Source organism: Trifolium pratense, linkage group LG2 (genome assembly GCF_020283565.1).
Source record: "Trifolium pratense cultivar HEN17-A07 linkage group LG2, ARS_RC_1.1, whole genome shotgun sequence".
NCBI lineage: Eukaryota > Viridiplantae > Streptophyta > Magnoliopsida > Fabales > Fabaceae > Trifolium > Trifolium pratense.
This window is the reverse complement of record NC_060060.1, coordinates 46271289-46286270: the sequence shown is the minus strand read 5'-3', so window position 1 is coordinate 46286270 and position 14982 is coordinate 46271289. Positions and strand designations below refer to the sequence as shown.

Genomic DNA, 14982 nt, shown 5'->3' with positions numbered 1-14982 from the left:
ACCATCTTCTTCATGGAAAACTTCATCTTATCTCCATTGGTAATTTTGATCAACCTGCTAATTTATCCACAAAACTCCACCCACTTGAGTTTTAGGGGATGTTATGATATGTTATAAATCTCTCATTATTATAATTTATATTGTAATTATGTTAGGATTAATTAGTCTTTATGTGTAATTATTTTCTTTATTTCTTTGTTTTCAATCCTACAGTATAAATAGAAGATTTTGCTAGTACTTGAAACACACATAAAATACACAAATATTTCTCATATCTTCCTAAGTTTCTACACCAACAAGACTACCTACCATGCTTCAATCAATATTCATGAGAACAAATCATCATATCTTTGCAAATTCAATAGTTTTCTTCCCATCATGACCTTTGCTGAAGAAATATTTGAAATAGTCAGAAAACACAACTTGTTTATACTGTGGCTCATCCCCATTCTCCAACATTTCTGGTAAAGGGCCAATGACACTATCAGGTGTAGGGTTAACAAATATTGGCATGGAGATCCTAGTTTTATTTCTATTAGCAACCACTCTATGCTCTATACTTTTGTATCTTCCATTGCTCATTATCTGTAGCACATCTCCAATGTTGATCACCAATGCTCCATTAACAGGAGGAACATTGATCCAACTATTACCATCTTTGTCTCTTACATAAAGTCCACCAATACCATCTTGTAGAAGAACAGTGATAGATGATATATCAGAATGAGGACATACTCCTGCTACTAGTTCAGGTTCAGGACAAGCTGGGTAGTAATTGAAGCTTAATATCATTGCACCCATTAGGGTTTGTTCTCTTTCTTTGTCTAACTCATTCACATTTAGTTTCTTAAGAAGCACCTTAAGTAATTTTCTAATAAAAGCTTCAGCATGTTTCATATATTCTAGTGCTTCATCCCTGCAAATAAGATAGTCAATGAAGATTGATATCAATATTTATTTTCACATATTCAAAAGAAATTACAAGCAATTATAAGTTTATATCATTGTACTTAGGAGTGAGAAATAGGTAAGGTCGACCATCTGTGGCCTATGACCTTGCCTACATCCGTCTTGGTCAGACCTTTTTAAATAGGCAAGGTCAAAGGCTTTTTTAAAAGCCTATTGAACTAAAAAGACAAGGTTACAAGCCATATTAAAAAAAAGCATTTTAGGCCTACCTAATAAGCTTACTTAAGTTAATATAAATAAATTTGATTACTATTATTATTTATTAATATATCAGATTAGATTTTGTAATGTGTTAAATCATAAATTTGTTTATCTTTATTTTTAAGCACATTATCAAGTAGCCAAATAAATGTATGTTTGTAGAAAAGTGTACCAATTATTTTCTCCGCAATAAGCACAAAAGGGTACAATAATACAGTTTATGATTTAAAAAACATTCAGATATCATTGTTTACATATTCTTCTCTGTTACATAAACAATTGTCCGCAAATAAAATGGTAATTTTTCCAATCCTATCATCTCTTCCCAAAAATACAATTTCATTCTGGACTGGAATGGGGGATTATACCGCACGTACTCTGTTACACTTCAACCGCACAAGTTATTATGTGCTCCATCGCCAGCCACCGCCCAACTCGACCCTGAGCTCCACCTCAACACAATAAGCTCATCTTGGCCATCCAGGTCATGTTGAGCTCAAGTTTTAGATCAACTATGCAAGTCAATGAGACCTCGTCTTGGCCTGCCATGCGTTCTGTATGGAGAAACAGTGACATAAGCTATGCGTACCTCAGCTCCACGTGACCTACACAGACGAATGACATGAGCTACGCGTGTGTCAGCTCCACGTGATCTACACGTGAGTTACGTGTGTCAACTCCACGTGTACGCACGAGCTGCGTATGTAATCTGGGCCGTAGCTTATTGGGCTTGACATCCCAATCTAAGGAAAGCCCATTAGGTCAAGAAATGATGGACTATAAAATGAGGCACTTAGGAGGGAAAAGGGGCTAGATCCATTATTCCTATTGTAAACAGTGGGAATGACATGAGCTACGCGTGTGTCAGCTCCACGTGATCTACACATGAGTTACGTGTGTCAACTCCACGTGTACGGACGAGCTGCGTATGTAATCTGGGCCGTAGCTTATTGGGCTTGACATCCCAATCTAAGGAAAGCCCATTAGGTCAAGAAATGATGGACTATAAAATGAGGCACTTAGGAGGGAAAAGGGGCTAGATCCATTATTCCTATTGTAAACAGTGCATTGTAACAATCATTTTTCTAGAGGGCTTTAGAACTCTCTAGGGCAGCTCACCTTTTGTATTAACCTTGTGTTTAAGGTGAACACATACTATAACTCCGGTTTGTTTCTAGAGGGAACACTTCATAACTAAGTTTTACTTACCTCGCGGTCCAACCGTAAATTACCGGATCTCATTCCCCTAGGTCTCAGAGGGTTAATACCAATAATAATCCAGCATTTCATATTCTATATGTTAAAATCCTAAAAAGTTAAATTTCATGAAAACAGATGACATGACATCACATAAATTATAAATTCAATTTCAGGTGATGCACAAAGCAAATCATAGACAAAGAGAAGTATATTACTTACTTGCATACAGCAGGCCAATATGAATGAATTGTCTCCACTGAAGCATACACAAGCTGTAGGTAATCCTTCCACTCCAGCACTGACTCAGCATGAGGGCTAAAACTAGTGCCTAACCTCACAACTTCAGGAGGTGAATTCTCTTTCACAGATTTCTTCACCTTAACTGGTAATTCAAAGAATCTGTGGACAGAAGCTTTAAGATCATCAAGTAAATTAATGGGTATCCCATGATTCACAATTTGGAAGAAACCCCAGTTAGTTGCAGCACTAAAAATTGAATCTTGAACTTCTGGGTCATCCCAGTTTGTGAAATCAATGATGGGTATTGATTGTTCTGAGTCTTGTGGGATAATTTTGGATTTGTTTAATCTAGCTTGAATTGGTTGGAAATATTGGGGAGGAACATTAGGGAGATTTAGATCAGCAAGACCTTTTACACCATTAGCTTGGTTAACCAAGAAATCTATGAGATTTGTTGGTGTGGTGGACATGATTTAAGGATAGTATTGATTGGGATTTGAGAACTTGGAAGTTGGAATAATAACAAGCAGTGAAGCCAAAATTTCTCATCACATCCGCTCACTTTCTCACCTGCCCCTGTTTTTCCATTTTTGCCTTAGTCAAAAAATTCGGAATGTGTTTTTCGAATTTTTTTAGTTTAAATTTGAAAAAAATTCGGAAAACACATTTCGAATATTTTTTTAAAGACAAAAAAAATTCGGAAAACGCGTTCCGAATTTTTTGACCAAGGGCAAAAATAGAAAAATAGGGATAGGTGAGAAAGTGAGGGGCCAGAATGAGAAATTTTCCACCTAAGCATGTAATATTGAGAAGAGTATTTTTATATATTTCTTTTTTAAGAAATTGACTACATAAATTTTAAAATAACTTTATTGATTTGATTTTTTAACTAATGTTACATAGACATGCTTCAATAATTTGAGTAGAGATAAAAAAAAAGGAGCAAAATCTATCCTTATCAAACTTTAATGGTGTTAAATTTGGAGGGGACAAAGTATTTGTTTCATATTTTGATTACTTGATAGGTAAGAACACCGTGAGACCATTCAGGTCAGATATTACTGATCTAGAATGATAAGTATTCTCTTTCAAGTTGTCGAGTGAGGATTGCTGCATCTATGAAAAAGGACGCAGATGGTCTCTCTTATTATATTATAAAGGGGGTACTCTCTTTTCTAATGTGCGCTATATTATTTTGTTCTATTCCTGAAATAGTTTTCCGGATTAAGCCAGGTGGCGATACCCGCGAACGAAAGACATTTTTTTTCGGCTTAGAGGATGTGCATGAAAAGAAGTTGTGCATATTTTGTGTTTAAAGAAAAAAATTATAAAAGACTCAATGGGAAGATAGATCGTAACTGAACTTGTGCATATTTTTCGTGTTTTCGAACTATTCTTCACTTAAAATACACCTTAATTTTTTGTTTTTTTACTCAAAATATTCTTGCTTGGTTATAACAAATTTTTGAGAAAATTACAAAAATACTGTATGGTTGTGAATATTTTAACTGAAAAACAGCATAAAATACATTTAAATAAATACACTTATGTATTTTTTTCTCCTTCAAAATAGACAAACATTTAACCTTAATAACAATAATAGTTTTTAATCTAATAAAAATCAAACATGGAATCGTTATTAATAACCCTTCTGTCATTTACTTCAATATGCAAGTGTGCACTAAATTGACTGCAGCAGCTGTGTTCACTACCACTTGCTCACAAAATTACAGGAAATTGAAATAGGAACATGAAAAGTTCACACTAAAATGCCAATAGAACAAATGGCAATTTAAATTTCAAACAAATATGCCTACAGAAATCAAAATGGAAATGACAGGAAACCTAAGTTCATCACCGCACCACGACACTGACAAAACTGGATGATGATAAATTGATAATAGTTGTTAAAATCACTTTGCTGCAATTGCAATGCAAGAAGCTATGAAGTATTGATGCAGACCCTGGACATGATACTGATATGGCGGTGTCGGTGGCGGTGTCAGACAATGATATGTTGGAGTCGTGTCGGTGACTCGGTGTTGGTGTCGGACAATGATATGATACTGATACGTCGGTGGCGGTACCAGACAGTGATACATCGGAGTCGTGTCAGTGACTCGGTGTTGGTGTCGGACAATGATACGTGTCGTTGAGAAAATCATATTATTGAATGTAATTTCACATGTGTTGGTGTGTGTCGGAGTCGGACAATGATATGTGTTGGACACTGGACATGCATTCGATTCAAAGTGTCGGTGCAAGAAAGGCAAGAAGCACCATTGGCGGTAGGCTGAGGATAACAGACCAATCAAATGTTGCAACAGGCTGAGGATCCAGGTAGTAGTGCCCAATCAGATTCCAGCACAAAGTCCTGAGAAGTAGAATGAATACCTTATTAGAGAGATCATTTATATATATAATAATGACCTAAAAGTAACATAACTTCTCTGTCTTCTCTCTTTTCTACTCATCAAACAAAGGGATAGAGAAAGTTATTCTTTCTTTTCTCATTCTAACAAACAAACAATCTATAATCTTTCTCACTTTCAACCAAAAAAAAAAAAAGCACTTAACTCATAGACAACGTATTGATGAGAAGCATAGAAACAACTTTGCAGCCAGTGAAATTATATAAAGATTGATCAAACATTAATTAAACCACAAGAGAATGAGAAAAGCACAGAAAACAGATTTAAATGCTAAACATTCGGGAACAAAAGTACCAACAGAATAAGAACAAACAGTTTGAAAAAATTGGACAATATTTCGGTATCACAAAATATATCAAGGGTAGATTAAGAAAAAGTCATGGATAGTAAACCAATTAGCACAATCAAAACAAAAGACAATAACCTCAAATACCAACTTACTCAAACTAATGAGAGGTTGTAAGTGTTGCAGAGTTAAAGCAATGCTGCCTGATTCATAGGATCGACATTTTCACCGATAATCTTTGGATACCTTCCAGGGGAATGTGCACAAAGTCGGGACAATGAAGCAATAAAGAATTCTTGGGGATATCTTATTTCTTTTAGTGGGTCTTCTTTGTTCTTTCCAGCATTCTGAAGTCGGACAAAGGTGGCAGTGTAACCCACATTTTCTGGAATATCTGGTATGTCAGCTTGGTCCTCAACCCTATCTTGTTCTTGCTGGGTAAGAAGTGTCACAATTTACCCCAGGACACAGAATCCAAAAGAACTGGAGATTCACAAATGAGTCTGGTTGAAGCAACTGCAGTCAATTTGAGCTCTATATCTCCGGTAATCAGTTTAAGATTAGGAATCCAGAGCTGGGTCAAAATCACACTAAATAAATCAGGCTGGACGGCGTTGATAGTATCGACTACATTTGAAGAACCGTGTTTAATTAGAAAGAGTGAGATAAATATCAAGAGAGACTTGAGGAGCTTTACTGTCTGCCTTTTCTGGATCTCTCTAAAAATAGCGTTCCAAATGCAAGAAATATGAGGCTTAATAAATTCATACTGAAGACTTTCAATGACAGTGTTAAGCACATAAAATCCTTGTTCAGAAGTGCTTGATGATTGTATGAGTGTGTCGAATATACCAAGTACTTTGTTCAGTCTATCCCCTTGGCTTATCTCGTTTGGTGCCTTTTCAAGGAAGGCTTGCAGTAGACGCACGAGGGCAGGGACATTTGAAGCGGTTTTCCAAGAATCAGGTGACAACATACTCTCAAATATCTGCATGTAGGTTGGTGGGATGGGTGGTCTGTTTAACTCGACAAGCAGAGGCAAGCAACTGAAATGTGTATGGTAAAAACTCGGCCACATCATTGGAAAATATTATATCAAACTTAGGAAAAAGGCTTGTTTCAAAAACAGACACAAGAGATGGGTCCCTTTCCGAGGCACGCTTCACAAGAATAGCTACTGACTCGAAGAGATATTGATTGAAGAATGGATTTTTTGGATTTTTACAAACTTCATAAAGAAGTGACCCCAATCCCTCAATGCAAACTAGAGCATCATGACGTTGTATATCTGCAACACCAAGAACCGTCATTATACATTTCATTACATATTGATTTTCTTCAGACTCTGAGAGCTCCAAGGCACTAAAAAGATTGTTCATCAACATTGGGAAAATTGGAGCAATATCTGCCGAACAATAGCGTGCCCTACCTCCCTCATCCTTTAAGAGTTTCTCGATACAGCTTGCAGCATAAGAATGAACAAGATTTGACTCCGCAGTAAGGAAATGAACAAAATCTGGTAAATACTGCAATGCTACATGTTTTGATATTTGAGACCGGAACATAGTAAAGAATTTTAGTGCACCGGCCTTAAGCATTGGATACCCATTCACATCCAAACTTTGCAGCTCAGGGACAATCACAGATTGAAAAAAGCATTGAACATCAATAAGATTGTGGAGACATTACTGGTTCCAGCCTTCTTGTTTGAAAGAGAGACTACCAAGTATATAGCACAATCCTTGTGCTTCCAATTCACTGCCGGGTTTGCAGCATAGGAACTTAACAAACTCTGTATTTGCGTTGAAACAATGTGTCTTACAACATCTCCGTAATACTTGGTAATCCCCTTAAGAAGCTCACATGCAATCCTCCTCCTTGTATCAAGATCACTCCCTTCCATATCCCTCCTAATATACTCAATATAATTCATCACAAACTGCTCCTCGTCATCTTCCCTCAACATCACAACCGGGATCACAATGCCTTGGCAAATCTGCGGTATAATCCCATCAGCAGCAAACAAAGTATGGTGAGGACCAGTGCTAACCGTGGTCAAAAACTTGATAGCTGTGATGGCAAGTTGATCGCGACTAGTTGACTGCAACACAATCTGCAACAAAGTCCACACAGCATGTGCAAAACCTGTCACGTATTCCTTAAACTCCTCCTCATACTTATCCATATACAGATTAATATTCTCACAAATTGCAGCCCTAAGTTCATCCACAAGCGCAACACCATGAGCTCCACTCCCCTCGACAAAAGGGTAACTATTAGTAAGGTATTTTCAGAACTCAGTCATCCATTCCATCATGTTATCCTCAAAAAACTCAGGTAAATCTAGAAAATTCAGCGAGTAAATTATCATACAGCACAATTTCTGCGACTCAAAAAGGGGTCCGGTCGCAACAGTTGGCTCCGGTGCCGCAGCAGCAGCGCCAATAAGCAAGGAAAATTCAAGCAAAGGAGCCGCAAAATTATCTAGACAATGCTTTAATTCAAACAAGAGATCATTGGTTTTATACTCGCAACAAAATTTTTTGAAAATTGAATTAACACATCCGAGAATACCGTTAATGGAAACATAATCTGAATCCTGAGATGATTTCTGAAGATTAGAAACCAGTTCAGGGAAGAGTGAGGGTCATGATTTTGATAAATTACCATCAGCGATGATAGCTACGGTTTCCCTAAGCTGAGATTGGATTTTGGCAGTTGCAGAGAGCATGAGAGGAACGATTAGGGTTTTGATCTGCTCTTTCTCGGATTCAGTGATCGGATTGTCTTCCGATGACCATCGTAGATGGAGGTGGTTCTTGAAGTTAACGGCGGAAGCTAGTCGGATCTGCTCGTCGATGGATGATTCAATCTGCTCGTCTGGTTCAGCGACAAGGCGGAGGATGACAAGGCCAAAGTTGGTAAGGCCAGCGGCTTCTGATAGGCGAAATTCGGCAACACGGCAAGGCTCTAGCGCTGGGGAGAGAGTGTCGAGGAAGCATTGGCGGAGGGATTGACCAGTTTGAGGGTTCCATTCCATCTAAATGGCTGGCTAGTGCGAAATTTTTTCGTTTGAGGGATTGACGAGTTTATTGTTTCTTCAGCTAGGGTTTTTGTGTTTTGAAGTTTTATTTTGAAACAAGGAGATGAATTTATATATATAGGTTTCTATTATCACTATTATTATTATTTTTTGGTGAGCTTTTTTTTGGTGGGCTATATCACTATTATTAAATTAAATATTAAATAAATTAATGTTAAAAAATAAAAAAATAAAAAAATTAAGAAATAGAAAAACAAGGAGATGCAAGGTTAAGCAATAAATCGAAATCAGAGAACCCTAACCCCTAATCGAAAGCAACAAATCGAATACAGAAGAAATAGAAGAAGAATTTGAAAGAAACAAACAAACCTGGAAATTGAAGGCAGCAAAATCGTTTTCAAACTCTGTCGTTTCATTCTCACCAAAAATCGTACGCAGTAGAAATCTTTTCTTCATCTCTCGTTTCATTTTCCAGATTGTTTCTCTTTTCTAGATGTTTCTTCCAACTCTTCCGTTTTGATGTTTTTTGTTTGTTTCTTCTGTTGAGTCGTCGTTTCTCCTCGTGTCGTTGTTACTCTTCGTGCTTCTGGTTCTTCTGGTTTCATATGAGCTGCAATTTGTTTCTATATTGTCAAATTCTTCCTCTGAAAAATATCCTCACAGGTCATCAACTATATTGTCAAATTCTTCCTCTGAATGGTAATAGTCCTGATGGTGACGCCGATATTTCTTCTTCCATAATGACAACGTTTTCTCTGCACACAAAGTTCAATATGTTAAAAAACACCATAAATTTGATGATAAAACTAGAGATAAAGTAAGAAAGAAAAAATATTCATTAAATAACCATAAAATTAAGGGTCGGGTTAGTTGGACGTTGGAACAAGGATTTTAAGCTACTGCAACATTCAAAGCTAGAACTCAAACCTTGCAGTACACACTCGGGGACAGACTCAAGCTTATAACAACATGAAATGTGTAGTTCTTGTATGGAACTGAGAGTGTTGAGTTCATTTGGTAGTACCTCGAGTTCATGAAAATGTTTGATGGAAAGTATCTTGAGATTATACATACTAGCGGCAGTTTCCGTCAAGAAAGATGGAAAATAGTTCTTATATTAACAGGTTCCCCACTAGCATAAAGAATCTCAACAGATGGAAGGGATGCCAATGCAAGCTTGGGCATACCCTTTATGATGCAGATTCATAAATATAAATCCTGGAAAAATATAAATTGAACATTAACAAATGACAAGATTAACAAATGACAAGGAATAAAAAAATCCTTGAAAAATATGACGCAGATTCATAAGAAAATTAGGAAGAAAAGGATAGTTATTAATGAAATAAGTCTAACACAATTGTTGTAACAAATATCATAAACAAATCACCAAAGTATAACTTTTAATTAAAATTGAAACAAAAGTAATAGTGAGTCAATTGCACCAACCATCTTTTATAAATATGAAAAGAAATAAAAATTAGATGGTCGTTTTCTAATTCAAAATAACAAATTGTAGCTTGCAAGCATCTCACCTAGTTAGACTCTTATAAAAGACCTCTAGCAATCATTTCACGATAAAGTTTCATCGCCTTCTCATTCTTTCCATTTTTGGACAAAGCATCAATAAGAGTTGTGTAAGTTGTGCCGTCAGGGGTGCAACCATTATCTTCCATTTTTGACATTAAGGACAATGCATCATCAATCAAGCCCTCTTTACAAAGCCCGTTAATCATAGCAGTATACATCGTCACATTTAAATGGTAGCTTTTAATCAAAAGATCCTGATAAACCACTAGTGCATCCTTAAGTCTTCCATTTTTGCATAGTCCATCGACAAGTATAGTGTATGTATGCATATTTAGCTGAATTTGTTGGTCTTTGATCTTCGCCAATAATTCAATTGCCTTGTCAAACTGATGGTTTTTGCATAATGCATCCAATATAGAAGTGTAAGTGATCACATTAGCAGGATGGCCTCTATCATGCATCTCATCAAGAAGATACCACACATCAGAGATTCTCCCCGATTTGCAAAGCCCATCAATAAGCGAACTGTATGTTATAGTATCAGGAGAGATGTTTTTTAAATACATTTCTTTGAAGAGATCCATGGCTTCATCCACCATTTTATTCTTGCATAATCCATTAATCATGACTGTGTAGGTACAAACATCTGGTTTCACTTCCGTTTTAGCAATAGTGTTGAATACATATTTGGCCTCCTTCACTTCATTAACCAAGAAATACCCATCTATTAAAGAAGTATAAGTAACAACATCTGGTTTCACACCTTGTTTTATCATAACAGCTAAGACATTTTTAGCTTTTCTCAACTCTCCTTCCTTAGATAAACCATCAATCAATTGATTAAAAGGATGAACACCCGGGCTGATGTTTTTCAACAACATTTCATTTAACAAACTAACAGCTTCTTTGAATTGACCGACAATACAAAGGCCATATATTAAAGTATTGTAAGTGACAACATTAGGATAAATATTGTTGACAATCATTTCAGAATATAAATGAAAAGCATCACTCACAAGTTTATCCTTGCAAAGACTATTAATGACTATACTGTACATTACCACGTTTGGTTTAACCATTAACTCTTCAATCCTTCTAAGCAACTGCAGGGCAGCTGTTGTTTCTCCTTTTTTACATAAGCCATCAATCAAGATTCCATAACTAAGTTGATTAAGCTGAAATCCCTTTGATATAACATCGTCATGAAAATCCAATGCTTTATTAACCTGACCACTAAGACACATGCCTTTCATAAGTGTAGTCATTGTTACTGTATTAGGCTGATAACCTAGTTTAATAATCTTAGCCAATACAGAAAATGCAAAATTAAGTTGACTAAGGTGGCAGAAACAATTGAGTAAGATGTTCAAAGTAACAAAGTTAGGTTGAATTCCATTGAGCTCCATTTGATGAGAGAGTGAAATAGCAGTGTGAAACTGCTTGTTTCTAACAAGGGAAGTTAACATCTTACCGAGTTCGAAGACGGATGATGGTGTAGGGTTGACAAGATTGTGACGTAATTGGGAATTGGAATGAGGTTGAGAGTAAAATCGGGGACAATTGAAATTGGGAATTGGAAGACAGAAATTGTTGGAAGGAGAAAGAGAGATAGCACCGCTGACACCGTAACAACTTAACACTGAAAATGACATTCTAACGGCCGTTGAGAAGAAGAAGAATATGAGATGCTGCAACTGTGGTAGTGCGGTTGGTTGCTGCAACTTAGTTTTGGATAAGAAGAAAATCACTAGGGGGATGGATGGGTATGATTTAGGTTTACGTTGCAATAATTAATCAACAAATAACTAATTTAGCCATGTAATTATTCCTATATTTTTAATCAATTCTGTCCACTTTAATTAAAAAAAATATTAATTTAGAATGCTAATCAAATTTAATTAAAAATGTAATAAAATATTATAATTTATTCAATTCTGTCCACTTTTCAAACAATGGAATAATAAATTTGTTGTGTTCCGTCATAAAATATTTAATTTATTCAATTCCGTCCATCTTCATTTCGCTTTATTCCACTCCACTCCATTTCATTACATTTCATCAATTCAAACAGACCTTCACTTCATGAATTGCCATATCACAACCACGTATGCATACTTAACGTTTTTTACCCAAGTTAGTAGAAAGGACCAAATTGGCAAACAAAATATAAGTAAGGGGACCAATTTGAAACAACAAATAGTTAATGAGTGAAACGCCAAATACCTCCTGATATTTCAAAATTTGTCAAATACCCCATGAAATTTAGAAATAAACAAATACCCCTTGAAATATTAAAACGTCAATCAAATTGCCTCCTTCGTTAGTTGTTCTGTTAATTGTGATGATGTGGCTAATAAAGGTGACGTGGTGTACGGTGTTAGGATGCCATGTCGGGCAATTTGACTGAAATTAAAAAGTTACAAAATTATTAAAATAATTTTTTTCCCTCTTTGTTTCTATTAACGCTTCAGCCTCTCTCTCTCTCTCTCTCTCTCTCTCTCTCTCTCTCTCTCTCTCTCTCTCTCAATCAAACCCTTATGTTTCTCAAACAAACGTAAAAATGGAGTGAGAACGTTAAGTCGGAGAAAACAAAAACACAATATAATCTTCATCACCGTCGATCATCTTCATCATCGTCGTTCGTGCGATTACCATCTGACAGGTACAACATGCAAAAAACCCTATTTTGTTTATACTTTGGTTTATGGTTAAAAAAATATAAAATCATACTTCCTTTCTCTTTTGATTCTTCTAATATGTTGTTTTTTGTGTTGAAATTTCGTATTGGAAATGATTTTCAAGTTTTAGGGTTTATGTATTACATCACTACCTCATATACATAAAGCTTGTTTGATCTCTACTATTAGGAGGATACTCTGAAATCTACTAAGCACAAATGTATAGCAAAACATTAGCAATAATTCATTGAAATGTATGGTCATACATCATAACAAACCAGTTTTCTAGCATCATCTTTGGTCAATTTTTTTCCTCTCGATTACAAACTCAAGTTTTTAAATGGGTTGAGTGTATGGTTCACAGTATACATTTGACAAACCATGAAAGTAAGGTTCCAATATCGTCGAAAATCACAAGCATAACAAAGATAAACAGAACCTAGTTAACTTAGTTATCTTTCAGATGTTTCATTTGGTGCATTCAACAAAGTTTCCCCGTGATGAACTGTCAAGGTAAGTGAAGATCAAACTCTTCAGTTGTATGCATGTAACTATTCCAGCATATGAAGGGCGCAAAACTGGTTTGCTTTTACACATGCTACCAACGTAAGTTCTAGTGCATCCTTAAGTCTTCCATTTTCGCATAGTGCATCGACAAGTATAGTGTATGTATCAATGTTATAAGAACCGGACCGGCCGGTTCGACCGGTTCGACCGTGAATCGGACACAACACCGGTCCAGAACAAGTACCAGAACCGCTAGTCCATTAAACCGGGATAAACCCGCTTTGAACCGGTCTGAACCGGTATAAACCGAAAAAACCGGCGAACCGGAAACCGGAAAAACCGGCCGGTTCTCTTCTAATAAAAAAATGGAATTTCAAAAAAAATTATTATTTTCTATATTCAAACTAGGGTAGAGTTATTCTTTTCACCGGAACATAAGTGTCAAACGGAAACATGAAAATGCCACTGTTATTTGTTATAAGAAAAAGAAGAACAAAAAAATACACGGATGAATTTGAGAAATTAAGGAATAGATCTGTTGTAGTCACACAATAATTTTTTATTTCTTGATGGTCATACATAAGAAAGGAATGAAACAGATCTGAGTAAGAGAGAAAAAGAAGAAACAAGAAAATAAGAAGAAAAAGAAAGAAATTACGTGAGAGAAGAAGATAGAAAGTGGAGTGGAGGCTGCTCACTAATAGGAATGAGATGATATTTTAATTCTAGGGTTTAGCTTATAATTGAGTTTTTGGGTCAATACAATTTGATAAAATAATGGCCCAATATATTATAAAATAAAACTAACTTTTTTTTTTGGAGAACTAACTTTCTTTTTTACTATGTAAAAAAAAAATCAAATTATTGAGTCGAAAATTATTATTTATTCTTCAGCATCATATTTATTTTTAATTATTCGGTTCAATAACGGTTTAATAGCAGTTCAACCGATTGAACCGGTTGAACCATGAACCGGAGCTCTCACCGGTTCGATCTCCGGTCCGGTTTTTAAAACATTGGTATGTATACATATCTAGTTGAATTCCTTGGTCTTTGATCTTCGCTAATAATTCAATTTCTTCGTCAACCTGATGGATTTTGCACAAAGCATCCAATATAGAATTGTAAGTGATAAGGGAAACAATCTTGTTACGACGTCTTCTAACAATTGTTTTTGAGTGATAGTACTTCGTATTTCGATCACCATCAGCAATCCATTTCCCTCTTGACTTTTGGTACCAGGAGAATGGATTGAGGATCAAGAAAATCTCAGCAACATGGTAAGGAATTTCTACCTAAATTTATATCATGAAGACAAGCCAGTCCGCGACCCTGTTGTTTCATGGACGACTTACCCTCAGAATCTTGAGACCGAACATCACAAGTTGAGCTCCTTGGTGCATTACTTAGAGTGTAAGCAAGCCCTTTTTGATATGGGCCCTTATAAAGCCCCTGGTGAAGATGGATTTCCTGCATTCTTTTTCCAACAAAATTGGGATATTGTTGGTGGCTCTGTGTATCACTACGTGAATCAGGTGTGGTCTAACCCTTCACTTATTTCTTCAATTAATAATACACTACTTGTTTTGATTCCTAAAGTGGATAAACCCGAGTTTAGCTCTCAATTTCGTCCTATTGCTTTATGTAATGTTGTTTATAAAATTATTACAAAAGTGATTGTTAATAGAATCAAGCCCCTCTTGGATGGCATCATCTCCCCATATCAATCGAGTTTCATTCCGGGGCGTACTATTCATCATAATATTGTTGTGGCCCAAGAAATGATGCATTCTATGGCTAGAATGAAAGGTAAAAAAATGTTTATGTCCATTAAGATTGATCTTGAAAAAGCGTATGATCGTCTTAATTGGAACTTTGTTGAGAAGTGTCTGACTG

General features: G+C 35.9%; 2 protein-coding genes and 1 pseudogene across 5 annotated transcripts; all 3 read right to left on the bottom strand.

Annotated features, from left to right (window-relative positions):
• Window positions 1–329: 329 nt before the first annotated feature.
• LOC123910291 (feruloyl CoA ortho-hydroxylase F6H1-3-like) lies at window positions 330–3398 on the bottom strand. Its single transcript, XM_045961390.1, has 2 exons — window positions 2590–3398; window positions 330–916 (listed from the first exon to the last, which is right to left on the bottom strand). The coding sequence occupies exons 1-2, from the start codon at window positions 3078–3080 to the stop codon at window positions 343–345; spliced, it is 1065 nt and encodes a 354-aa protein (XP_045817346.1). The 5' UTR covers window positions 3081–3398; the 3' UTR covers window positions 330–342.
• Window positions 3399–4222: 824 nt separating this feature from the next.
• Window positions 4223–11683, bottom strand: LOC123908227 (putative pentatricopeptide repeat-containing protein At1g12700, mitochondrial). 4 transcript variants are annotated; one of them, XM_045958796.1, is made up of 4 exons: window positions 9907–11638; window positions 8741–9126; window positions 5484–7601; window positions 4223–4984 (listed from the first exon to the last, which is right to left on the bottom strand). In XM_045958796.1, exon 1 carries the CDS (start codon window positions 11551–11553, stop codon window positions 9919–9921), a length of 1635 nt encoding a protein of 544 aa, XP_045814752.1. In that variant the 5' UTR covers window positions 11554–11638; the 3' UTR covers window positions 4223–4984; window positions 5484–7601; window positions 8741–9126; window positions 9907–9918. The 4 variants fall into 4 exon arrangements, with proteins under 4 accessions (XP_045814752.1, XP_045814753.1, XP_045814755.1 ...); XM_045958797.1 differs by having other exon boundaries at window positions 5484–6616; XM_045958799.1 differs by having other exon boundaries at window positions 5484–5902.
• LOC123908226 lies at window positions 5484–8524 on the bottom strand (annotated as a pseudogene).
• Window positions 11684–14982: the final 3299 nt, after the last annotated feature.

Bases quoted from the DNA above. Each gene is read 5' to 3' on its own strand.
- LOC123910291 (XM_045961390.1), bottom strand. From the start codon at position 3,080: ATGTCCACCACACCAACAAATCTCATAGATTTCTTGGTTAACCAAGCT. The intron at 917-2,589 runs GTAAGTAATATA...TCTTATTTGCAG, and splicing joins TATTGGCCTGCTGTATGCAA to GGATGAAGCACTAGAATATA.
- LOC123908227 (XM_045958798.1), bottom strand. From the start codon at position 11,553: ATGTCATTTTCAGTGTTAAGTTGTTACGGTGTCAGCGGTGCTATCTCT.